General features: G+C 40.8%; 2 protein-coding genes across 2 annotated transcripts in view; both read left to right on the forward strand.

Moving 5' to 3' along the window:
* BCR (BCR activator of RhoGEF and GTPase) overlaps window positions 1-2501 on the forward strand; it is an 89577-nt gene extending 87076 nt beyond the window's left edge. Inside the window, exon 23 of the mRNA XM_082203011.1 lies at window positions 323-2501. Within this exon, the coding sequence (XP_082059137.1) occupies window positions 323-412 (90 nt within the window). The 3' untranslated portion in view covers window positions 413-2501. The remainder of the gene's footprint in view (window positions 1-322) is intronic.
* Window positions 2502-14813: 12312 nt separating this feature from the next.
* The window catches only part of SPECC1L (sperm antigen with calponin homology and coiled-coil domains 1 like), a 50660-nt gene continuing 37709 nt past the window's right edge, over window positions 14814-27764 (forward strand). The window contains exons 1-2 of the mRNA XM_082203055.1: window positions 14814-14956; window positions 23946-24135. Of these exons, the coding sequence (XP_082059181.1) occupies window positions 23983-24135 (153 nt within the window). The 5' untranslated portion in view covers window positions 14814-14956; window positions 23946-23982. The remainder of the gene's footprint in view (window positions 14957-23945; window positions 24136-27764) is intronic.

The raw sequence follows: 27764 nt of genomic DNA on the forward strand, positions 1-27764 counted from the left end.
AAAGCCCAGTGGCTCACCTTGTGGGATTAAGCTTGCTCTAGCTATCAGCCAGTCTCTAACGTTACTGAAAGTTTTCTCTGTATTTTGTTACACAACATAATAAAAACAGTAAACTGTCGTAGGAAAGTTATTGAAGAGTGGAAATCATTCTTTAAATAAGTAAATGAACAGATAGCCTAATTTTCCCATGGATTGTGCTCCAACCTGGATCTCCTGTTGAGTATACAGCATCCAAAATCTGCTACATAAAGCAGTTGCCCTCATAGTTAGGTCACTTCACTACACTGGCTTTCACTGACCTGTTTTCTCCTTTGCTTTCCAGGTCCAAGTTCTCCTCTACTTCTTGCAGCTAGAGACTATCCCCACCCCTGATAGCAAGAGACAGAGTATCCTGTTCTCCACAGAAGTGTAGGAGCCTTGATCAGTCCGTGTGGAATTTGCCATGGGTGTGAACTGCCCCACTCTGGGAATGAGAGAAACACGTTACTCCTTCAGACATTCCTGGTCTGTCCTTGCCTACCAGGAGGAAGTAAGGCCTTCAGTCCCTCTGCTATCTGTCAGGCAATGATAGGCTGAAGACTTTTTTAAAAAGAAAAAGAAAGATTCCTTCCTCTTTTGACCACTAGAACAAGAAAGAACTGGGCCAGGCTGTGCTGTGAGTTTTCAACCAGCAGAGGGTAGCCCTGAGCAGCAAAAACTGTTTCTTGTGGGGTATGTGAAAGAACAGATTCCTCTGTGGGTTTTGTTTTTTTTAATGGAATTAATTTTATCTTTGGGAAGCTTCAAGATTTCTACTTGGACCTCTTGTGAAGAGCAAAAGGATATATCAAAACTGTAGCTTTAATAGCTGCTGTTTTGGTTTTTAATGGAATACTGCAAAGTATATGCATTTATGATGCCCTCTACATGGAAATTTAAATCTTGATTTCAACTAGTCTCTTTTTAATAAATTAATTAATGAATTAGAGGCTTCATATACAATCAGACCTCTTGGTTGGTTGATGTTTTTGTCACAGACTTGCCTCTTTTCTTGGAAACGGAGAGAAGAAACCACATTTTCTTGCCTTTTGTCCCTTTTTGGGTAGGGGTTGATAAAGGAGGCACTTCCTGTTGCATCATATTAAGGCCAGTGTGCTAAAGGAGACTGGGGGAGGGTGTGATGATGGCAAGTATTTAGATGACCTTACTTTCTTTATGAACCAAAAAAATAATGGGCAATGCTAATGTGAAAGATTTGCTAAATTCTTCAGGCATTCTAAATAGAATAGAAGATCACTTGCAAAATGGGGAGCTTCATCCCATTTCCCCATATAAAAAAGGAAAAAAACTTTTATCCAGTTCTCCACCCAGATGATGAAGGTTGTGCCTACACATAAACACCATAACATTTCCTCAGAGATCTGGGGACAAATGTCAATGGCTGTCTCCCAGCTGCTTGACCTAAACTTTCATCAGAATCGCTTTTTCGATACTTGAATTTTTATGTTCTTCCTTGAGACTTTGTATGTTGCTTATGGAAATTGTCTTTTCCACCTCAACCCCTTTTTTGCTGGTAAATATAAATGTTTTGATAAGATGTTTGATAACCTACACAATGATGGTTGATTGAGCAGGGAGCATTTTGTATTTTTCAGAAATCCTAGACATTCATGGACTTCAGAGTAGCCGTATCTAGGCACCAGTGAATTATAGCACTGGGAAAGGATCAGTGCTGGGAACTGGGAACATGAACTAATTGCAGAGTCCTCAAATGGACAGAGAGGTTTTTGCATTTGCTCTGATTTTAAATTATATTTGGGGAGATATTTTGCCTATCACTTCCCACTTGGTCATCCAGCATAATTTTTAGTTATACCCATACATGCCACCAATTTTACCAAGAAGACCAGAAACTGCTTGCAGGCAAGGGAGAAGAAGACAGAGCCCCTCCTTCCTTATTAAAAGTGTGATAAAGGGCTAAGATGTTAAACTAAATTGTTGGCTTGGTTCAGGAGAAGGATTGAAGTAGGGAATGAGACTCCCACAAAGGTTTGTCATGTTCCTAAGTTCTGATAAATAAAAGTGATTCTCCTTGTTAAAACTAAAAGATAGTGGAGAAATGTATGCTTTGACAGCCTTACTGATGGGGTTTTTTTTTTGGTACTGTTCCATAATGTCAGCTGCTTTGGGTATTATGAAATCACACATTCCGAAAGAGAGGAGAGGTTTTGTCATTTTCTATGTGTATTCCCGCATCTTTCATGTTCCTTAAAATTATTCATATGGGAATCTGATATTGCTTAGCTCCTCTTCCTACCAAGGCTACGATACTGTCCCTGTTTAGACGTAACCTATTTCAGCTTATTATATTATTTTATTGTTCTCACTTTATTTTATACTGTTATTGTTTTTCTAATTGTCATTATTGTATTTTAACAATTTTTGTGTAAGCCACTCACAGAACTTTGGTTACAGAGTGGCATAGAAATACCGTTAATTAATAAATTAAATTATTAAGCCAAGATATGCACGAGCCTTGCATTCGTGTGCTTCGTTCTGCCCTTCCTCCCTTCTCTTCTCTTAAACAACAGAAATTGCTGCCAAAAATGGTGTGATAGCCAGTAACATAAATGGCTTTCAAAAAGCAGATTAGGCAAATCTTATAGAGGATAAGCCCTTCAGTGACTATTAGTTGTGTTGCCTACAGGGTACCTGCAGTGTCAGAGGCACCAGGGAGAGGGTTGTGTGGTGCTTTGTGAGCTTCCCAGAGGAAGCATGCTGGACTATGTCTTTGACCTGATCCAGCTGCAGGACTCCTGGTAAATAGTGTGCAGAAAGTTAAGTTGATCATTTACAGCTTTCACAGTTTCAGGCACTGATTAGAACACGGTAGCCATAGTCTCTTGGTTTGGATGTAACAGGAAACTATGGTAAAGTAACCCAGTACTGTATGTCTTCAGTCATGGGACATAGAGAAGAGAGAAAGGGACAGCATTTGCATGCACAAAGTTCATTCGTATTTTGGCTTAGTAAGCCAAGATATGTTATAGCCAAATGGGGCTGCAGCATGTTACAAATGTTCTTCTCTAGACTAATTTCACTATAATCTAAATTCTACTTCTCCCTTTTCCCTTGCTGTTCAATCAAGCCTTTAAAAAGAAGTGTGGATTGCAAAGTATTTGTGGAGGTGCTAAAAAAAAGTGAAGGTATCTAACATGCTATTAAATTTAGTATTATTATTAGAGGTAAAAAAAAATGGGATAATTCTGTTAACAGGAAGATATACTGTCTGAATTGCAGTTTTCTACCCTGCTTTGTCTCATCCCATACAACCATTTCTCTTTCTGACCTTCTAAGCCAGCTGTCCTCAATTGCTGTGCTGGCTGGGGTTGATGAGAGTTACAGTCTAAAACATCTGGAGAGCACTAGGATGAGGGAGGATGTTCTAGTCAATGGTTCTCCCCTATGGCTTTATAGGGGACGGACGCATGAGCTATGGGGCTGGGAAATGATTGACCAAGCTACTGTATTTACACAAATCTAATGTGCCATCGAATCAAATACGCACCTCAATTTTCAAAACCTTGAAACCCAAAAAGTATTTGCTATGTCCGCAGTGTTTTTCAAGCTTGCAATCAAATCTAATGCACCATCAAATCTAATGCTCACCCTAATTTTTGTGATGTCATTTGGCCAAAAAAGGTGCCCATTACATTTGAGTAAATATGGTATCTCAGATTCCTTCCCACTTAGTAGAATGGCAGAATTGATTAATCCCGCTCCATATTGATGATCAATGTACTGGACAAAACTCTATTGTTGAGGGATTTGGGCGTGGCCATGCAAGGCTGGGGATGAAGGAAAACTTCAGACGTTGGGATCATTCCATGGATTCAGGATACAAACAGATTCTAGGCTGAACTGAGCTTGCCTCCTTCGGCTCTCTTCAAAGAAGGAAAAGCGGGAGGAGCATGGGGCGTCCTGTCCAAATATCCCAAAGTATCTTGTTAGCAAAGGATCTCCCTATGATACAGTATCATAGCATCCCTGTTTGGTCAATTTTTGGTACGGTACTAAAAGTTTATATGCACACTTTCTTTGGATTTACACAAGCCTGTTCCTGGGAAGTTTGGGGCCACCCCAAGTATAAGAGATAGTCCTTCCTTAACATTCCAGTCATACTTGTATTGCAAGTTCAACTGGTCTCACAATCACAGTCTTTCATGTAGTTGTACTGGACTTGTATTACCTGAAGAACCAGCACAAGGGAGCTGCAGAGATTGGTGGTGCTTAAAGAGCTAATCAGATCCTCTACAATGACATGGAAGCCTTAGAGAGGCCTTAAATGTTTTTCTTGAGATGCGGGGGCTGGGGGGAGGGTTGCTTTGACCCTGTTCTGAGAACCGTAATTTCTTAAGGGCTTCGTCTTTTTTTGACTTATTATTTTGAATTTGCACCACTTCTCATTCAAAAGGGGCTGCTATTTTCCTTCATGCATCATTAGTTGTTACTTATCTATAGCTGCGGCTTACAACTGGAAAAGCAATACTACAAAGACTACAAATGTGCCAATTCACCTTGCCTGACTTATTGATTTTTTAAAATTTACATAAAACTGTAATTTTAATATTGAATTGATAGTTTATACTGCATAGTTGTAAGGAGGATGCCTTTGCTTTGGAAACCTTGAGAGCTGCTTTGATGAGCAGGTGAATTCTTACATGGAGGCACGTAGATGTGGGAGATTTTGGACAATTACTTTAGGCAATTAATTGATTTTATTATTAGTATTAATAATTATGAATTAGTATTATAAACCTATGCTTTCCTGAATAATTGCAATTCTGAGCTGGGAAACTAGGGTACTCAGTTTATGCAGATCTGAAAATTGAGAAAGGGTTGTTTTTTTGTTTTTGTTTTAAATGATCTGTTAAGCATGCAACATACTGTAAAAATGATCCATATTTTCAAGTGAAGGGGTTCTTATTTCCCCTGCTTGGAGTTTTCTTAAAACCACCAGGACTGCCTTTCAGTATACAGTGGTACCTCAGGTTAAGTACTTAATTCGTTCTGGAGGTCTTTTCTTAACCTGAAACTGTTCTTAACCTGAAGCACCACTTCAGCTAATGGGGCCTCCTGCTGCTGCTGTGCCACTGGAGCCCGATTTCTGTTCTTATCCTGAAGCAAAGTTCTTAACCTGAAGCACTATTTCTGGGTTAGCGGAGTGTGCAACCTGAAGCGTATGTAACCCGAGGTACCACTGTACTGGTCTCCACATCAGCATGGCCTTCTGCCTCTCTGAGGATGAAACATAACTGGGGTGATGTGGGCAGGTGATAAGCAAGTCGCTACTTCATAGGAAAGCCCCTCAAGACAAGGATTCCTTCCTTCTAGAGGGTGCCTCTGTCCCACTGCCTGCCTAAGCTGCTACTATAAGCAAGGGCTTCTACTCAGAGCTTAGGGCTGCCCTGCTCCCAAGCTCACAATTTCCAAACTGAAGTCCCTATCTGGGTATCAAGACTAGTGCTTCCTCCACCTCACTTGGGCAGAGGGGACTTAGCCTTCCCCTGGCACTAATGCAGCACTCTGGCATCACATACTAGGTTGGGGAAGCGGCTTGCTCCTCTGTCAACACTGGCAAATGCATGTGTGATCTTAATGTCCCCTCCATGTGCCTCTCACAGACAAGCTACAGATTACCAGATTAGTTAGTCTTGGAGGTGGTTGTTCCTCCAATCTTTTCAGAGATTTAAAGAATGGGAGTGGCAGGAAGGGAACAGTACTACCTGAGTGACTAAAACAAACCAAAGAAGTATGCAGCATCCTTCTAAAGCTCCCCACCCCAAAAGGGGGAAAGTCCTCTCTTTTGCAGTAGCCTAAATAACTTTGCATCAGATTTGACCAAGAATTGGTTGAGTGAATAAAGGGTTGTATCCAACATTAGTTATATTCAAAGAAAAACCATCAAAATTAATAAACATTGCTAATTTATGTCCATTAATTTCAGTGGGTGTGCTCGGAGCAGCACTCAATTAGATACAACCCAAGGTGTTTTGCGAAGATCATGGCCACTGGTCCCATCACCTCCTGGCAAATAGAAGGGGAAGAAATGGAGGTAGTGAGAGATTTTACTTTCTTGGGCTCCATGATCACTGCAGATGGTGACAGCAGCCACGAAATTAAAAGATGCCTGCTTCTTGGGAGAAAAGCTATAACAAACCTAGACAGCATCTTAAAAAGTAGAGAAATCACCTTGCCAACAAAGGTCCGTATAGTAAAAGCTATGGTTTTCCCAGTAGTGATGTATTGAAGTGAAAGCTGGACCATAAAGAAGGCTGATCGCTGAAGAATTGATGCTTTTGAATTATGGTGCTGGAGGAGACTCTTGAGAGTCCCATGGACTGCAAGAAGATCAAACCTCTCCATTCTTAAGGAAATCAGCCCTGAGTGCTCACTGGAAGGACAGATCGTGAAGCTGAGGCTCCAATACTTTGGCCACCTGATGAGAAGAGAAGACTCCCTGGAAAAGACCCTGATGTTGGGAAAGATGGATGGCACAAGGAGAAGAGGACGACAGAGGACGAGATGGTTGGGTGGTGTTCTCGAAGCTACCAGCATGAGTTTGACCAAACTGCGGGAGGCAGTGGAAGACAGAAGTGCCTGGCGTTCTCTGGTCCATGGGGTCACGAAGAGTCAGACACGACTAAACAACAACAACAACAAAGGTGTTTTGACCATACTAGGTTGTTTGTGAATGCAAAAAACTAATAACCTATAGTTTCAGGTTAGGCTTTCCCTCTACCTGCCTTTAAAATACATATTCTGAAAGGATTTTCTCTTACTCTGCTCCACTGTGAATTCTGGAAGCTTGGGCAACTGATTTTTTTCACATTCAGGTGCCAACTATAGCAGGGAGCCCGGCCCTCCAATGGTGATCCCATTCTTCTGGGATGCATTTGGTGTATAGCTCGGAAATTTTAAATTAATTATAAGTGGGTGGGCATATATTACAGGTTTTGCATATCACTGATAAACCAAGGTGATAATCTTGGCAGATAATCTTATGGAATCTTTTGAAGATTAATTTCTATGCCTTAATGTTATAAAATACAACTTTAGAAGGCCTCTTCCCAATCGCTTCCAAGAAACCCAGGGTGTTTTTATTCCTCTTCTGTGATTCCAAGTTCCTTATGTAGCTTTCTCAATGCTCTGGTTTTAAAACTACAAGTTACCTACAGAATAGTCCATTTTACAGAATGTTATCCATAGCATAGATCCTTAATATTATTGGGTGTGAATGACTGAGTGAATGAATATGATATTGTGACCTTCCAATATAACTTCCCTGTGTTTTGCTATTATTGTTTGAGAACAACCAAGAGAGCCCTGTTGCCTATCAATTCACCACAAGGGTTGAACCAGCTCCTATCCCAAGAGCTTGTCAAGGGGCACAAAGACTAATGGAAGAGTACTTGTCTAATCAGACCACTTTCACTTTCTTAGGTATACAGTCGTGCACATTCCAAAGCCTGTTATAGGCAGGGGGCGGGTTCCTGTTTTCTTCTAATAAACCTTCACAGACCAAATAATTCTGCACTTGTAAGTAGAGAAGAGGGAAATTCCTAGCCTCAGCAAAGCTCTGCATGTGCACTGTCATGGCTGGATTAACATTTAAGTATACTGCAGTCTAGTGACTTATGGCTTCTCAGTACGCTTCTTAGCATGTGCCTGTTAACTCTACAAGAGTAAGCAAATGTAGAGGTTCTTCATTTCCTTGGCTCTGACCACAAGAGTCTCCACAGGAAGGATGCCTTTAGTATGCTTCAGGCTATAAAACAATTGCTAGTGTCATTTCAGTAGGAATGTATCGCTCTTGTTTTTCCATACTTCATCACTCCTTTTATATTATAAGCATCACTCTCCAGGTTAGTGTCAAGGAAGGTATTCCTCCAGAAAGTTTCTTAAAACTGATTCATAAGAGAGAAAAAGAATCATCAAAATAAAGTGTACATATCCTCTGTCATCTCTTCGTCACCATTATGTTCTGGTCCTCTTTTCACTGACAACCCTTCTGGCAGTCTGTGCAAATATTTACCAATACTTAAAAGTTAGCTCCTGGGTTTCACTGCTTTGTGGCCTTTAGCATGATCAGGAAAAAATGCAGGGCTTATGAAGGGGCAGAACCATAATTCAGGTAGAAGCTTGCTTAGTTATCAGTGGTCCCTGCTGTGTTCGAAAAAGCTAAGTAAATCAATCAGATTACATACAGGAAGCAAAACCTGCCACCTCCAGAAAAACTCAGGTCACCAGGTGCAGGCTTACTTTCACTGGTGTCCCTTCAGTTATCACCAATTTACATTCTTTATATAACAGTGTGACTGCCATTCAGTCCTACATGTAAAAAGACAAAGTACTTGGGAATGGCAAAAACATGCCTTCAGCATCACATCCCTTCTCACCAGTCTGGAGATTAGGACTAAGGCTGATGCAGCACTAGTGATGTAATGTAATCCCGACCGTAACAGAGGGTCTTAGACAAACTTTTGACTGGATTTGCTTATGTGAATTCAATTCCTGAGGCAGGATGACTTACAGGAGAATTTCTTCAAGTAATTTCCAGTCAATATCCAAGGTTAGCCATCACGTAGTGTTCCGCCAATTCTTTGAGAAAGATCACTTGAGTAGGATTCCTGATTCTGAATGAGAGCTGAATCTGGAAATGGCCTTCTGGGTGAAGATTATTCACCCAGATTAATCTGGATCTCCATGGAGCAGGAATGGTCACATAATCTTTCCTGCAGGGAGTGCTAATGCAGATGATAAGCCTTACATTGATAAACAATGAAAAAATATTTTAAGAGGGTAAACTTGCTGACAGTTACTCCCCTTTGATCATGTCCTATACAAGTCAGCATTTTTTATCATTGGTCAGGAAGAAACTACTCATAGTTTATAAATGTGTACAAAAGTGAATGCATATGTTCTGGCAATGTGATGGCATGTTTTGACCAAGAAGAGAGGTGACAGGCCTCCTGTGAGTAATTGCTTTCTATGATAAAAGGTAAGGATTCATGAAGGGATATCATGCAGTAACTGCATTTATCACATGAATACCGTAGGAACTCTTGCCCTCACTGTGTTACAGTCAAAATAAGCTATAATGAATTTAGATGAAATTATTAGTGATGGTTGTAAGTTACTGTGTGGAAAGGACAGCAAATAGGCTATTTTATTATAAACAGGTTTCTGTCTTAATCTTTCCTTCTGTTAAACTAGCATTCTCACAACTTGAAAAGATCTTTTGGCATTAGCTTATTTGAGCAAGTTGGAAAAAATGAAGTTGATTTTGCACTGACATCCTGCTTTACAGGCCTTGTATCATTTTAACAATGACCCATCACCCACATGTATGAAATGCTGGCAGTAGATATGACTCAGTCCACATTTGCTATTCTAGTTCTCATTAATTTCAATGGGAGAGTTAAACATGTACTGTATTGAATTTTCTACTGAAATGAGGGGAACCAAGAAGTTACTAATTTTGGCTAATGGTTTTCCCATGACACATGCCCTGCAATTAAAAAACAACAATCAGATAATACCCAAGGATTGCCCAAGGGTAAATTAGTATGTAAATATTAGGTTTGTTTAAATTTTGGAGTTATCTTGGATGAATGATCACAAAATCGAAGCCCACAAAAATGTATTAACAGCTGGAAATGCATCATTCAGCATCTTCAACGTAGAAGTGATTCTGTTAACTGCTTCTATGTCCAAATTAAATTTATACAAAGCAGTAGAAATACAGAATAAAAATACTGAGTTATACAGCTAAAGTAATCAAGCTGAAATAAGGTAAAAATTTATGAGTTCGACAATATGAAATATGCATCCTTTTTCTGTGGTTTTACTTGGACTTGCCTATGTAACTTCTGTAACTTCCTTCTGTTAATGATCCATGTTGAATTCAGAGGAAAGCAGGTGAATAAACTATTTATTTAAGTATAAATGTAATTAAATTATATACCGTAAATGCTTGCATTTTCAGCTTATAGAGAGGGGTTTTTTTTGTTCACTGCTAGGTCACATTTCAGCCATGAAGCTAATATTTGTTGTCATTGTTTTTAAGACCGCCTTCGTGTTTTAAAAGCATTTTTGCATTGGCATTTTATACTGCTTCAATATTCCTTGCTTCAATATTCGAAAGAGTTCAATTCAGAAAAGTAAAACAGTAAAGTTGATTCTGAAGAGAGATGCTGAGCACTTGGAACTGCTGTGGAATATAATTGTTTTTCTAGTGCTTTTGTCTGTCTGGAACAGGTCCAAAAAAAAACACAGCAAAAAGTTAGTAAATTTAAAAGGTGTCATAAAAAAGAAGGAAATGAAAAGGGACTGAAAAACCTGTATTTGGGAAACAAGGAAATCCAAGGCATTTGTAGTCTTTGTTTGTACACAATGTTAAATAAATTTATTCCGTATCTGTTTAATGGACTCAGCTGGTCTTATTTCTCAGCAGGCTGTATCTGGAACAGAATGAATATGTGAAGCATTCCTTGAAGACAGGACTAACTTAATATCCTAGCACCACCAGGGCTCAGCTCCAGAGCCAGTGTCTAAATGCCCAGAAACAGCCATAGTATAGAAAATGTTTCAGAGCATCTACAGAATGTATTTCCCTTACCTAAGGAGACTGTTCCCCATGGGGTTGTAACAGATAACAACAGTTACATACAAAAGCACAATAAACTCCACAAAACAGTATTGTTGTTTACTACAGAAAACAACAACTGAAATAGAAGCCACCCCACAGCTGCTTTCCAAACTTTTCAAGTTGGTGACACACTTTTTGGACATGCATCATTTCGCAACACAGTAATTCAGTTTTGCATCATTTCATGACACAGTAAGTCAGTTTCACTAGCAAACCGGAGGTTAAACTAAACCTTTTAAGCCCCAGAGGAGTGTGGGGTTCGTTCATGTGACACACCTACACACTGCAGCTGACACACTTAACGTGCCGTGACACACACTTGGAAAAGCTCTGCTATAATTAACTTATATGCCAAAATGACTCCCCCAACTCCCAGATAGTAACCTCTCCCAAATACATCCTTAGCAGTCCTCCACATTTAAGCCTCATTCATAAATTCCCACCAACCATCCAAATATCTAATCCCCAACCAACCAGTTATTAAAGAGCAAATGCAGGTGCAGGTATATTGTCAGTATGTCATGCTTTTGCTGCAGGTTTACTACTATACCTGCAATGATCATGCCTGCTGCATAAAAGCATGGGGCTGTCAGGCGTGAGTGTCCACCCTTTAAAATGGTAGGCTAATTCATATTTAAATTTGAACAGAGATATTAAATAAACTAAGATTATATCATACTGAAAATGTATATGTCAGAAATGATGCAACTGGATTCCAGAAAGCTCTTGTAGTACTATTTTCTGTGCCTTTTTTGTTCTTAAACAGAGCCACTGGGCATTTACCTGGCCAGACACTGCAGGTATATTATTATTATTAAGAGTATTGATCATGCACATTGCAGCTATTTGTACAAAAGAAGACTGCAGTTCAGCAAAATAAGAAATGCATGTCAGCTCCTGTGCAAAGCCCCTGAGGCAGCAATAAAAGAATGGGATAGAGGACCTGGTTGATGTTTCATCAATTAAGGGACTGCTCCACTGAAATGTAATCTTTGAAAGCCATGTATATAAGCTAATATAAAATGAATCACAGGCCTAAGCAATTGGAAAATCTCATTGAAAAGCCAGCAGCTCAAGCACACAAGTTCAGTGGATTGGTCTACTAACCCTTTTCCATTTCAAGCTATGGAATATATGGATAGTGAGAACATCTTGGAAACATGACTGTACATGAAAAATAGCATATGGTCCATATCTAATAAACACAGCTGAAGGACATTTGTGTGGATTATTTTAAAAATAATTTCTACCCTGCCTTTTGAGATGCCCCCCACCAGATTTCTTACGCATCTTCAATTAAAAACAACCAGAACAATAACATGAACAAAGAGCAAAAATACAGACACTGCTAAAATGCAACAGCAGGAGCAAAAAAATTAAGTCCAAACCCAGCCTACAAGGTTGCTGCCAGCAAAGAAAGTATTGACCAGATATGGGCAAACCTTTAAGAAGGTGGCTAACCAGGCTTCCCCAAATATAGTTCCACAATCCAGGCACCACAACAAAAAAGTTCTCGTCACTCAACATGTTCCATCTAGGTGGGCATGATGGCAGCAGGATGCAGAGAGAGTAAGGCCTGTGTAGAACAGCATACAGTAGTGGGTAGGTGAGCTCATGTGAGAGAAAGGAGTCGTTCAAAAAGGGCTTTATAGGAACTTTGAATTGTACCTAGAAATGAGCTAGTGGTGACTGCACATAAGAATCAATACAGTGGTACCTCGGGTTAAGTACTTAATTTGTTCCGGAGGTCCGTTCTTAACCTGAAACTGTTCTTAACCTGAAGCACCACTTTAGCTAATGGGGCCTCCCGCTGCCGCTGCGCGTTTTCTGTTCTCATCCTGAAGGAAAGTGCTTAACCCGAAGTATTATTTCTGGGTTAGCGGAGTCTGTAACCTGAAGCGTATGTAACCCGAGGTACCACTGTATTGTGGTTGCATGTTCCCCAGGAAAATGTTGGTCAGTCACATCTTATAACAGGTGAAGCTTCCAAATTGCAGTAATCCAACCAAGATGTAACCAAGGCATTTGTGACTATGATCAGGTTTGGTTGAGTAAGAAAAGGAAACAACTGGCATTCCAGCCAAAGTTGTACAAAAGCTGGCCCCTGGTAGCCCTGGGGCACCCCACCCCAAACAATGAAACTGATATGAGTGCAGCTCTATTCAAAACAAGATGTACACCTCCAACATGGCTCAGCAGCATCTTTACCCTGTTTGCTAGCCTGCCTCCAATCCATCATTATAGGCACCAATTAAAGACCTCCAAAGCAACTGTGGATGCTCATGAAATGGAGAGAGTGAGCTGTGTATCATCAGCATATTGACAACGCCCCAGTCCAAATCCCTGGATAAATTCTCCCTCTGGTTTCATATAGATGTTAAATATTTGCTTGGTTTGTAATACTTATCAGCTGCACTTTAGCTGAACCTCTCACAGTAGCTTCAAAAGATAATAAAAACATGGATAGGAACAGCATAAAACAAAACCACAGCAGGACAGCGTAAAACAAAATTATAGATTAAAAACATTGGAAAATAAGGTTTTTACCTGGTGCTGGGAAGAATAAGATGGTGGGAGCAGATGAAGCTCCTTTGGGATGGAACTTCAAAGTCAGAGGCAACAATGGAAAAGCCCCTGTCGCTGCCAGCATTTCACTTCAAAAGTCAGGAGAATCAAGAGCAGGGCTGTAGAGGATGATTTTTAGCACCTGAGCAGCCTCATGTGGAAATGGTTGGAGAAGGTCCACAGCTGAGTGGTGGAGCATCTGTTTTGCATGCAGAAGGTCCCCGGTTCAATCCCTGGTCTCTTTGGGTAGGGCCAGGAGAAACCCCTGCTTGAAACCCTGGGGAGCCACTACCAGTCAGTGCATGCAATACTGAGCTAGATGGGATGGAGGTCTGACTCCATAGTAAGGCAGCCCCCAAGTTGTTCAGGGCTTTATACAGTATATCAAAACCAGCACTCTGAATTCTGATGTTGGTGGACAGGCTCTATCTCCAGGAGAGGGTGCAGCTGGCACACAAGTCTATGCTACAGAGAGGTACTCTGAACCAGATGAGGCAATTGGGCCTTCTGACAAAAAGGTCCATGTCTAGCAGCCCACCCAAATGTGAAGCGTGATCCCTCAGTCCAAAAAAAGAACAACCCAGCAGCATGCAGCACCTCTGTTTGGTGTGGATTAAGCTAAATACAGTAGCAGAAGGGGGCAGCACATCCACCTTGCTGCCCTGGGCTCCTTTGGAAGAGCAGGATATTAATTGTGGTGTAGTGGTTACAGGCCTGGAAGACTAGGGTTCAAATCCCAACTCAGCCATGAAACCGGTTGCGTAGGCTTGAGCCAGTCACTGCCCCTCAGCATAACCCACCTCACAGGGCTGTGAGGATAAAATGGGGGACTACGTATTTCACCTGGAACTCTTTGGATATAAATCGAGTAGTTTATGACATGTTTCCCATCCCTTTTCATAATCTGAACCTGGAAGGAAACTTTGTTAAGGTAATCGGCACCATATATGGTCAAATTAGATCTTATCTATTTGTACCTCAAAATAGGCGTGCGTAAAAATTGGCCAGTGACCCTTAAAAATAGAGCTGAACAAAAAAAGGCGCAGAGCTCAGGAATTTTTTTTGGGGGGGGGAGTTCAATAACGTGAATACTGTATAAGGTTAAGAATTCCCTCTCATTAGTGGAAATATAGCAGGTATACATGACTGGGACCATGTTATAAAGACGCCTTTGCTTTATCGCGCATTTACATCTCTGAGGACCAGTTTGCTTTTCTCTTTTTGGTAGTTTTCCACCTCCCTCAGAGTGTCCCCCTCGGGGGTTTCCCGCCTTTTTCAAACGCCCCCTCCTCGCTGTTCAGGAGCCCCCTCGCTCCCTCGCAGGTTCCCGCCCCGCGTCGCGCGCGGAGGGATGGGGCGGGGCGGGCGGGGGAATAAGCAGAGAGAGGGAGGAAGGCAACCGAAGCGGAGCCGCGCATGCCCCGCGCGACTCTTGGCTCGCTCGTCAGCCGCCGTGCCCGATGTGCTGCCTCTCGGCGTTCCCGAAACTTTCACGCCTGCGCGGTGCTGTCCCCAGCTCGGCGCCTGCGCTGTACGGCGCTCTAGCACTCTGAGGGAAGAGGGGTAATTGCAGCCCCGGCGGTTGTTGTCGTCGCTGACGCCGACGCCGCTTGGGAGAAGCGCGTCCTCTTCCCTCCTTACCGGGCCTGGCCTCCCCCCCCCCCCCAGTGAGAAAGAAGGAGGAGTAAGCGGCGCTGTCCGGTAAGGACCGAACGGGGTTCAGAGTTGGGGGGCGGCGAAGGGAAAGGGAACGGAAACGCCCCCCCTCACCCCCCAAGAACGACCTCCCTCCTCTGAGGCGGGGCGGAGGGTCGCCGCCGTTGTCTTGGCCGCCCAGGCCTGGCTCGGGGTCCGCCCTCCGCTTCCTCAGGGGTCTTGTTTGTGCTCTTCCCCACCCCCGTGTTCCGCCTCTGGTCTTTCCTCACACGATGTCTCTCTCTCCCCCCCCCCAGTTACCCCTAGTTACATGTCATTTCTCCATCCTCAGTAAGCCGCCTCGACCCTCTGTAGAAAGGCGGGGTATGGTGACTGTGATTATTATTGTTGTTGTTTGTTACATGTCTTTCCCACTTTTCTGCCAAGGAGTTCACGGTAGTGTATATGGGATTAGCATCAGCTCCCATCCCCAGTCCCTGGCTACGGGTACGAACATTTCCCTCTACTGTTCCTGCCCGAAACACCTACAGTGCTTTTTCCACATGCTTTCAGTAACGTTTGGAAAGCTGAGTAGGCTTTTATTATTATAACCACTGCACCACACTGGATCTCTTCTTATCCTCATCATAATTTACTCCCCCTTCACCCTAAGGCCTCGGGTTGGTTTACAGCAATTTTAAAATGTATGAAAGATAGTTTAAAACAACTAAGGGGACTTCTCAAAATATATCAAGTGTTAAAGGCCAAGGTAAAGAGGTGTGTCTTCAGTACCTACATAGAGCACTTGATATTGTTGTCAACAGAGCAGCTGCCTTCAGCCTCCTGGTGCTTTTTTCCATCTGTTGTAGGGCTGCTAGCAGCAACCTGCAAGGTCAGTGGTGATGGGAATTGGGAGCCCCAGGTTGGGGGAGGCTGAGCTAAGACCATATATAGCACAGGGGTTCCCTAGCTGTGATCTTTCAGCTGTGTCTGGTTCTGTGGCAGATGGCTAGAGACTGAGAGGACATCCATTACATTAAATAGTCATATTGATTTTATATATTGTAGGTTTTTTTGTATTACAGTGTGAACTCTATGGAATTCAATTTGTGATACAATAACTAAGAAATGAAAGAAGCAATTAAAATACACCATAAAATCGATATTTTATTTTTAAAATTTATGAGCTGCTTTTACAGATTTGTGTGGAAAAGTTGAGTATAAATTATATAAATACAACTGACACTCCAAACCAGAAGAGGTTTGAGATATTGGATCCAGTTTGAGCAAGCACTAGAACTAAGATGACGAAATAAATAATATTTAACCACCACCTGCTCCTCTTTTACTGCTATGCTGTTTGGGGCAGTTTATTATGATATTAGAAAGACTAAACATAGTATTGAGCGCCATTTGGCTGAGAAGGTACTTAGGAAATATTAACTATAATTAATAAATAATATAGTACATTATGGTACTACTTCTGGCTGTTCACTTCAAAGTGTTTTGTTTGTTTCTTTGTTTTGTTATAAATTTAAGCCTGTTATGCCACCTTTTATATGGTGTCACAAGGAGATGTACACACTAATACAAGAACTGTAAACAAATTAAAATATCGATTAACATCTACAACAATAAAAGTCATAATGCAGCAGTGATCCCAGTAATATGAAATCATAACCCTGATTTTCATAACTGAGCACCGGTGCTTTTTGCACCCTGTTTCAGTAATCTCTGCCTTGCAGTGTTGACAAATATTCCTGCATTGCAAAGGTGGAGATGAGTTTAAGAATGCCTTTCTTAATGTTACTCAGTGAGTTCATGTCTGAGTTTATATTATGAACAACATCTCTTAGGCAAAACAAAAGGCCTCTCTGGCTCAGCATTGCACTTGTCCCCAGTGTCTGATATTCAGACACTGCACACAAGGCTTCCCAAGCACCTGCAGTCAGCTGGTTGTTGGCACTTGGGAAGTGCTATACAGGGTGTTTTACAGGCACTGCCATTCAGCTACAAAGCTTCTTTGTCCAAGCCCCTTCTTTGCCTTCCCCACACTTGACATCACCATGAGGTGTACGGCAGGTGGGCATGGCTTGCAAGAAACAGCTTTACGGGCCAAATGAGGAGGTTTGATTGTCCTAATCAGGGCTGTGGCCTGGAGGTTCTGCCCCCTTGGTTTAATGTTGCATCTGAACCAGGTTATAGATTCAGTAGAAACCAAATTGAGTAGTTTTATGTCGTCATATTTCCACCCAGATAAAGTCCCACTGTTGAATGGGTGCATTACTGTTTGCCGTGAAATACAACCTCCCCTATTTGTTTGCCATTGGTGGTCTAAAATAAAAATTTGAAAGCAACTTTTATGAAAGATCCATGCTTAATAATCTTACACAGGTTGGCAGACAAGTGGCTGTATATAAGTGAGAACAGTGCAACAAAACCAGTGCTAGGTGTTGGGAACCCGTCTTAATACCAGCCCACATCACAGCATTCAAATTCTTTCCCCATCCCCTAATTGAGCAGTGGCTGCAGTTTTTTCTTCTTATGATAGAATAGATAGAGACTGGCTAATGAAAATGGCTTCCCTAAGTGCACCACAGACGTAAAGTGTTTGCAAATTAAATAAACATTTCAGCTGTTGCTAACAGTTGGTTTCTGTTTTTTTGCATTTTAAAAATGGACTGTTTTGTGCCTGTCTTGTATACTCTTTCCCCTAACACTTTAGTTAAGATGGAATCCTTTAGGTGATTTCATTGGTGGATTCCTGAAAATTTGTGAGGAATACTCTGCTGAATGTTACACTTGTAACAGTTACTCATGGTCAACAAAGAGGCTAAACAGACAGGTTAACTAAATGTCCACAAACTCCTTCTGAGTAACGTTTTTCTTCTTTTCTGTACTTCAGTTCAGATAAGATTTAAAATAAATAAATAAAAGGGAAATATATTTCTTCTGCACTTTGCAGAAAGCAGCTTGAATGGATATTATAGATTCAAGGATACCTGTTGTGAATCCTTGCCTGAGGCATGAGTAGGGTGCTTTGGCTATGAGTTCTGAAACATGTGGTGTGCCCTGGATAACAGCTTAGAGGCATATGACTCAGTGCTCTTCCAGTTACCTTAAACTTTTTTGCATGGCTGGGATGCAGATTGCAATGCAGCATCCATAAAATGAACTGATCAAGTATCAGGTTAATGGAAAAGCCATTGATATCCTGATGAGATTTAAGTGTCCCATTTTGTAAACTGTAATGATGAAGATGTAATTGATGTATTTCAGGTATTAAAAAGGTAAAGGACCCCTGACCGTTAGGTCCAGTCGTGACCGACTCTGGGGTTGCGGTGCTCATCTCGCTCTATAGGCTGAGGGAGCCAGCGTTTGTCCACAGACAGTTTTTCCGGGTCATGTGGCCAGCATGTCTAAGCCGCTTCTGGTGAAACCAGAGCAGCGCATGGAAATGCCGTTTACCTTCCTGCCAGAGCGATACCTATTTATCTACTTGCACTTTGGTGTACTTTTGAACTGCTAGGTTGGCAGGAGCTGGGACCGAGCAACAGGAGCTCACCCCGTCACGGGGATTCGAACCACCGACCAAGGTTTAATAGTTGCTGAGGAATAACTGTTCTAAGTCAACTGTGACTATGTGGGCACATTTTAGAGCTTTTTGAGCATCTATTGCACTTCTGTTGACCTGAAGATATGGACATTGAGAGAGCCAGATAGGTAGATAGGTTGTGTTGCTTTTGACAATCATATTTGTAACTGATTGAATGCAATCCGTGTGTTGGGCCCTGATGCATTCATGTTTGAAGACAATATTAACACAGATAATCTTAATATTCTACCAATGCAATGTGAATTATGATCCTTTGTGGAATTATGAAAATGAAGTGGAATGATGGTCAAGTAGTACAGAGTACAAGGTTCATACATTTGAGAACATGTATGCATTTTGCTTACTGATTCTGAGCTTGTTGTCTCAGATGATGAAGGAAATACTTTGGTGCTTGGGAAGCATAATTAAAAACAAACACCCTGACCTGATTTATTTGTAACTGCAGAAGCATGCTTTGTTTCTTTATGTAAAGGAAATTAAAATACTAAGAGTAATTAGTGCTTGAGTGAGAATAAAAGAAAATGTGCTTCCAGAATTAGTTAGTTACATTTATTACCTACTGCAAAACATTTATCATTCTCCTCTTCTGGCATCATTAGTTCTGCTCTGTGCCATATTATTACATAAGAAACTAGTAATAAATAAATAAAAAGCTATCCTTTACTTATGCACTCATTTACATGTCCCAGATACATTGATTCCATTATTTCCCTGTGAAAAGCATGTTAATCACTTTAAGAGTAGCACTTAATTATCAAAATCATTAGACGTCTATATATCTTTGTCTAGAACAAGGATTCTGAAGCTTTGTAACAGTAGGCTTCTCAACTATAGTATGTGAGCTTTCTGCAATGTGACTAAAGCCATAGCAACATGGATCAAACAAGGCCCCTGATATGTCTTGAATCTAAGTGACTGACCTCAGAATGGAAAGAGAAGAACCTGAAAAATAGCAGTCACACCACAGACCCACATTGGGATTTAGGCTCATCTTTTTCTTTTTTACTTCTTAAAAATAAGTTTGTCTCACATTACTAAGGGCTAGAACAACTTTCAGAAATTTTCAAGTGGATTATGCATGTGACTTTCAAGAAAGCCTAGTAGCTAAAAGAGTTCTGCATTTAATAATTAAATGTTAAAAAAGAGAAATGTGAAAGGAATAAACATCTGCTTAACTAAAACACTGGTAATTTCATCTTTCTTTGTAAGGTCTTAAATTCTTCCTTGTAAAAGTCTGTCTTGAAGTTGCCTAGTTCAACACAATTCCCTACAAGACCCTCTGAGATCCTATGAACTAATGTCAGTATGGTGTACTGGAATGCACCCGGTGGAGGTATAGGTATAGGTACACTTTCCCTTGGACATTCTCAGTAATACAAAACCAAAGAGCATTCTTGGGCATGTGAACTAGATGTTTATTTCTTTTGATTCTGGTCGTTTTGCTCCTTTGACCTAAAAGCATCATGCAAACATTGTGGGAATATGAGTATTGTGTTTGATTATTCATTATGATCATAAGCTCCCTGTGATTTCATTGATAAAACTCTTGATGTTGTAAAGTTGAATTGCGGCTATGTTTATTAGAGTCTCAATATTTATGTTACAACTTTAAGTTCAAGAATACAGTTATTTGCATTTTCTAGTTGAAGAGTATTCAACTCTTAGGCTGCAATCCTATACACTATTACCTGGGAGTATACTCTGCTGAGCTCAGTAAGTCTTGTTTCTGAGTAGACATGTATCAGATCGCACTATTAGCCACTGGAAAGCTATCTTACACAATGTTTTAGGCCTAGGAATTAGCATTCTTAAGATATCTTGGCTTGTATTTAAATACTAATGAAAAGCAGACATTGCTTAACCTAAACATTATTTAAAGGATGTGCTATATCTACTTGCAGATATTCTGTGACTATCCTACTAAAATTGTAACACATGATAGAATTAACATAAAGATAGTCTTTCACCTTTTAAAAGGTGTGCTGCTTTTAAACTCAGAATGCGGGTGGCGCTGTGGTCTAAACCACAGAGCCTAAGGGTTGTCGATCAGAAGGTTGGCGGTTCGAATCTTCGCGATGGGTTGAGCTCCCATTGTTCAGTCCAAGCTCCTGCCCACCTAGCAGTTCGAAAGCACATCAAGTGCAAGTAGATAAATAGATACCACTCTGGCGGGAAGGTAAACGGAGTTTCCATGCGCTGCTCTGGTTTGCCAGAAGCGGCTTAGTCATGCTGGCCACGTGACCTGGAAGCTGTCTGCAGACAAACACTGGCTTCCTCGGCCTATAGAGCGAGATGAGCGCGCAACCCCAGAGTCGTCCCCGGCTGGACTTAATGGTCAGGGGTACCTTTACCTTTACTTTTAAACTCAGATATTGAAATCCTACATAGGAAGCTTATCTTAACTTACTTTTGTAGAAGAAACTATTCTTTTTTTAGATACTTATATATGTTATTGAGATGTTTATTTTAGTTATTATTTCTTCCATAAAATTTATGCATTGCTTGATTGTTTTAAAAAACCTTCAAAACAGTTTACAAAATCGATAAAACAATAAGATTATCAATAGAAAAAATTAACACAATAATTTGAAACTTTTGAAAAGCTAAAATAACAACAGACTAAAATTAAATTAAAACTCGCATCAACTTTCTAAACATCTGGGTAGGCTTGTCTAAACAAAAATGTTTTTAGTTAATCATGTTTAATTCAATGACATTTAATTCCAAGTACACATGCATATTTTTAGGTTGCTACCTGGTCATGAAATATTTGTGTCCTATTACACCATTTGCTTTAAATAACATGAGAAGACTTTAGATTTCAGACAATGAGATCCAGTAGTTTCAAGTTATGCACAAAGAGGCAGAAGTGATATTTGATATTTAATTTGGAGTTGCAGTTGCTAAGAAGTCATTGCTGTGGAGTTGGAAGGTGCAAGTTTCTCTCTCCAAATGTTGTAGAAATAACTTCTGTTATGTGCCTTGGCTTTGTGGCTGCCATTTTTGGCATATAAAAAGTAACCATTTCATTGAAAGTTACTGTTTTTAATGTTTTTTTCAGATACTTTCCAAGTAAGAAAGGGCCGGGGTGCGGGGGAGCTTCTGACTACTGGTTATCATTCCGTAACACTAATAAGACTGTTGGTATTTCTGACCGTTGCTTTCCATCTCTGTTTGTTTGTTTTAAGAGATTTCTAGACTGCCTTTTAGGGCCATAGTGTCACAAGGTGACTTCCAGTATTAAAAAAACACACAATGGATATATGGAGAAGATTGAATGTTCCCATAGTGGAACTTTCCAGGCTCCTTCCCCCCCATGATACCCCCTTCTGCTGCTGCCCCCCCCCCCAATGTTCCTAACTGTTGAAGGATCCTCTGAAACTGTAGAATGGAGCAGGGAGGGCTTCAGAAACCAAGGGAATTTGGTGCTGCAGAAGCAGAAGTAATTTCTCTGCCTGCACAAAACTGGTAATGCCCAAGCAGGAGTGATTTTTCTGCTTGCACATCTTTGGATCCACACACAAACACACACACTCCATAAGTGAGTAGACCATGACAGCAATAACTTGATTAGTAACCGCCCAACATAGGAACCACACAAACAGCTAAAACTATTATATGTCACTTCATACTGGTTCAGTTAAACAGAATTCACTGTAGTGACAACCACTAGCTTAGATGTCTTTAAAAGGAGATTTGCAGATTGAGAAAGCTGTTGAGTTTTAGTGTTGTCTCTGTACAAAGAACAGTTGACAGGCCCCAGTGGGATTTATTATCTAAAACATAGACAGTAGATGTTATAAAGGCAGCCAGTGAAATCTGGGCAAACATGGGCATGGCCTGTGGGGAGTGCTGGACTTTCTACATGGCCTGGTGCAAATGACCTCAACCAGCACAGCTGAGGAGCAGGGAGAGGAAGGCAAGCAGCACAGAGTTGCTGTGGGGGCAAACTGCAGGGGAGCACATACCCAATCCAGATGAGAAGCTGCCAGGTTGGAGGCTAGAAGCAAGAAAGGGTTAGGCTTAGGTAAACAAGCTTGGGGAGCCGAACCTCCATCCCAGGGAGGGTGGTTGGGTGACCCCAGGATCTAGTAGTTACTCTAGTCAAGAGAGAGGAACATGTGACCTGCCAGCATTTCCCCTAGCTGCAACAGCCCTGTCACTGGACCAAACCCTGCTGTCTAGGAGACCTAGTAACCTTAAGGGGGGGTTGTCACTTTGCTCCATCCCTGTGGCACTTGGGGGAAGAGACAGACCTTCAAAGAAAAGCATGAGCAAGAAAGAGCCAGTGGAGAAAGAGCTCAACCTTTAATCCTGAGGAGGACAATAAACTATAAGCCTTTGGCTAGACAGACCTGGAAGCAGGAGATTCTTTAACTAGAGAGGCCTCCAGCATTGTAAACTTAACCACTAAGGGCTTCTTCTTGGGGGAGAAATGGAGGTGAGGAGGTTGGCATGCTTTTGCCTGGGCAAATTCCATAATTGTTTCTCTCCTGTGTAAGTGGAAAACTGAAGTTGTCTGCGGCATCCTTCCATTGTGGGACACTGGTGACAATGACCCTTGGGTCATGCTGCCTGGAATTGAAAGGGGCAGAAATTCTGACAGCTCCTTTTGGGCTGGTTGGTTTAAGGCCATGTTCAATGTTTCCATGCCAGGGAATTCTAGATTATCTTTGCATGACTTCATTGAATGTGATCCTTCTTTTGGATAAAAATATTACTGCGTGTAAGATTCCTATAAATAGTATAGAAGAAAGATATAACAGCTGAAGTCCCTATAATATTTTGCTGTTTTGTCCATATGTACTCACCCATTGCGTTACTGATGGGCAATATTCAAGTACCGGTAATTTCAATTCCCTTTTGCTTTATTATATTTTATTCATGAACTTTTTTCAAGATTTACATCAAGCATTAAATATATCTTATGCATTAAATTATGTTATGGCCGCTTAATTGAAGAACTGCTTACCATTTAAGTACCATTTTATTATTAATCCTTGGTTTTCATTCTATTCTCCCTACTGTAAATGAAATACCTTCAGACTTGTCCTGTCCATGCTTTATTCCCAATGAATAAACTACAGTTTCTAGTTGAAAAAGTACAAAATAATTGCTCATTTTGAGCTAATTGCATCCTTCAAGTTATTGCAAGTGTTATTGGAAAATTATGCAAAGAGAGTTGTGCTGACAACCTCAGTTCATAAACTGCTAATGAAGCAAAAGTTTTATCTTGACAGTGGGCATTGGCAAGGTCCTTCTCTTGTAATGTTGTGGCTCTTAAACCTCCTCACTGGGGCTGGCAGGGGCTGATGGGAATTGTAGTCCAAAACATCTGGAGGGCATCAGGTTGGCAAAGGCAACTTTGAAACAGTATGAAACATGCTGTTAGAGAGTGTATTTGTCCTTAATGTTATTACAATTCTTTTCTGTTTCTAGATTTGTTTGTAAATGCATATCAAACAGGTAGCCAAGAATGAAGAAAGCTAGCCGGAGCGTTGGTTCAATGCCCAAGGTGCCTGGGATAAATAAAATACAAACGGTGGAAAAAGTCAAACCAGAAAACAGTTCCACAGTATCTGCGGTCACAAAACTTTCAAAAACTGGGACAGCATCATCATTATTGAAGGTATTTTCTTGTTAGTTTTCTTTATTTAGACTTAAGTAATTGAGCTGCTAGGTAATGTAGAGCAAAACGGTGGGGCGGGCGGAGACTGGAGGCATGGGATCCAAATGTTGCAACGTGTGGTTGTGTTCAAGACTGACCCAGCACAGTTCTAGAGCCAAGTCAAAATGCAGCTGCAGTACTCTGAAATCTTTTTGACAATTCAAGGCTCAGATACTACTTTATATTACATTATAATTAACTTAACAAGCATAATCAGGATGTTGTTGAGTTCTGTACAAGTCTCTTCTTTGCATATCATACCATTCTCTGTTGTCCCGAGTTAAGGAATGTGAAGGTGTGGGACCAAAACTAGACTATTTCCCAAGACTTGTGAACAGAAACAGACAGACCAGGAAATTATTGCTGTCAGCTGATGACACCTGAATACCCATGTTATGCTCATGTTGTTATGTTAGTGTTGCCTTAATTTGAGTGAGAAGCCTACTACTAGAAGAAAAGAGTGAAAAGAGTGAAAAGACTTTGTCCAGTTGTGTTAAGTTTTAGGATGGTGGCAATATGTTTTCTTGCATATGTTGTCACACGAATAAGTAAGACTGCTTATCTGTTTCTCACTCTTTCCGCTCTGACAGATACCCATGAAAAAGGAGCATGTTGCACATAGGTTCAAAGCTAATGGCATCCCAGCCTTTGAATGCCCTCCTCAGGGCTAGCTGCCCGACACCTACTTTTAGCAGTTTCAGGTGCAGGTGAAAGGTAGTTTTCTTTTCCCAGGCCTTACTTTTAACCTCCCTGATGCTTTTTGAATACTGCACAGCGTTTCACTGTTTTAACATATGTTACCATGTATGATAAGGCAGGTTATAAATATATTAAATACGTTGCCTACTGCAAAAGTGCAGGGGTGAACATGAACTGATGTTGTATCATTAGTATCCCTCTGCTCAGGACCTGACTTGAATCTTTGCAATGTTGATATAACACTTTCCATCTGCCTCACATAAGGATAATGATGCATTACTGAGAAAGTAATAACCCCCCTTTTGTTTTAGATCAGCCAGTTATGGTCATCAGAATATTTTCCTCTTAAGAGTCAGTTTAAATAGTTTCTTTCTAAGATCATAATTTGGTTTGAAGTTACATCAACAGGTGATTCATTTTTGCTCTTTGTCATTATGCTAGCTGAAGGATGACAATCCAATTAGGTGTTCCCACTGTAGGAGGATTTATACATTCAGATGCTATAGCAAAATAGGGGGAGGGGCAGAGAGAAGGGACACCAGTATTTGGTGTCCATTTCAAGTCATCATTTCTGATTTTGGTTTGCTGGATTTAACACAAATCCAGTTGTGATAATTGGAAGACTGACAATTCAGGCATTATACCAACCATAGTTAAGGTGTGATGTTTGACTTTTTAAAAGAAGAATAATTATTCAGTAGGCAGAATACTTCCCACTGTCAAAGTAATCATTCCACATTTCCTCATTTGAGCTTGTGTTTTCTTGACAGATGGGAATCTGTTGCTCTTAAGGAAGTCCTAATTACCAGACTTTCCATCATCTCATAGAAAATTATGAACCAGTGGTGCAAAAATGATTTTAATAAGTCCCACCGCGGTGTGAAAAAAACTTCTCTTTTGCTTACTGATTCTATTTACATTACATTTCAGCCAGTTCTGCCTTTCCTGTGTGTTGAAAAAAGCTCTGTGATGTTTCTTACGCTTAGTAGAATAGTAGTGTTTGCTCTTGACTGAAGGAACCTGTTCTGCTGGCTGTGGAGGTGGTAATCTAGACTAGACTAGAGGCAGTCTGTGGGCAAGGTAGGGAAAAATACTGTGTTTATGTACGGCAGAAGGAAAATGCTGCAAACCCCAAACAAGAGAGGCCTTAGTGTCCCAACCTGTCTGATTTTCCAGCTGTTGTCTTCTACCATACCCTTCAAGTATTTAGATCAGAAAAATATTCCTGTACACTAGTCTGCTTATGGGGAGGAGTACATCTCAGGAGGGAGGGAGACACTGTAGTACAAAGCACTGGGAGAAAGATTCTTTAGTCCATTCAGTAGTTTCTGCATTTAGAAACCCAAAGCATGACTAATGTTGTTGAATTTTTTTCAGTTTAGATTTTTCCAGGGTGAATCATGCTCGAGTTTTTACAACTTGACCTATTTGGCTCAGTAATGCACAGTTGTTACCTACATAGCATGCCTATAATTAATCAACTTAACATACCTTTTTACTAGGTGTGGTAGAAATGCAAACTGGCAGGAAGTTTCAACCTGTATGGTCTTGCTGGCACAAGTTCTTGGTTATGCCAGATAAACCACAATAAGAAATTATCAAAGGATGTGCAATTTGCTCTATTGTATCTTTGTGAACCATTAATTTCTTGAGTACTTAAACATCATGAGGCCTTTCTGAATAGATTAGATGTGAGTGTTCTCAGCTGCTGGTAATGCAAAACCAAAGATTTTCTTAAACCTCTTCTTGCCGATAAAGGGTTGCAATAATAAAGATTGCAGTGCCTGAAGAAACATAATTACACGTGTAAGAATGAAAAATTGTGCTTATGGTGGAATTGGTTTAAACGTCTCCAATGAAAAACATTTTTAGTGACAAAATGTCTTCTTCCAGATTCGGAAACATGGCATTTAAAAATAAAACCTGACACAAACATTGCAAACCAACTGTGGCATTAAAATAAGCATGAACCACAACCAAAACATTGCAGAACAACACCTCATATGTAATGTTGACCAAATTGAATACTGAATTTGATACTTATTCCATGAATTCAGAATATTTTTATGTATATGTAAAGTTTTAATTATATCAATGTTTAATAGTTTTTAATTATTTTTCCATGTTTTTAGCTGTTATTATTTTTATTTGTAAGTTTAATAATAGTAGTAGTAATAATACAGTGGTACCTCTGGTTACATACTTAATTGGTTCCGGAGGTCCGTTCTTAACCTGAAACTGTTCTTAACCTGAAGCACCACTTTAGCTAATGGGGCCTCCTGCTGCCGCTGCACCGCTGGAGCATGATTTCTGTTCTCATCCTGAAGCAAAGTTCTTAACCCGAGTTACTATTTCTGGGTTAGCGGAGTCTGTAACCTGAAGCGTCTGTAACCTGAAGTGTATGTAACACGAGGTACTACTGTAATATAATCGAAGGGTTGGACTAAAGCAGATCTCAATGATTAGTTGGTTCCATGATGTTGGAGCTACTGCAGAGAAGGCCCTGCACCATGTCTCAACCAGTCCCACCTCTATTAATGACTGGACTCTGAACTAGCCTTGGTGTCCAGTTGCCAGAGGTGGGTGGTCCGTGAAGAATAGGCAGTACCTTGTCAAAATAGGCTGGATAAAATTGATTCCTTGATACAGCAGTTAGCGTAGGAATCCCGTAGTAATGCCACATCAAGGAGTAACCCCAGGCAGTGTACTTGGTCCTTCAGAGTTGGTAAGACACCTTTGGTTCACAGGCATTCCTACTTCTTTCAGACATTGGAAAGGAATTTGTTCCTGGTTTGTCTTACACGCAGTCATTCCAGGCTGCCCTAAGGCTCATGCTCGGATAACAGAAGCTGCTTTGGGAATCTTTTGTTCGTGGATACATTCAGCAGCAA

This window comes from Podarcis vaucheri (assembly GCF_965113315.1).
Source record: "Podarcis vaucheri genome assembly, chromosome: 16".
NCBI lineage: Eukaryota > Metazoa > Chordata > Lepidosauria > Squamata > Lacertidae > Podarcis > Podarcis vaucheri.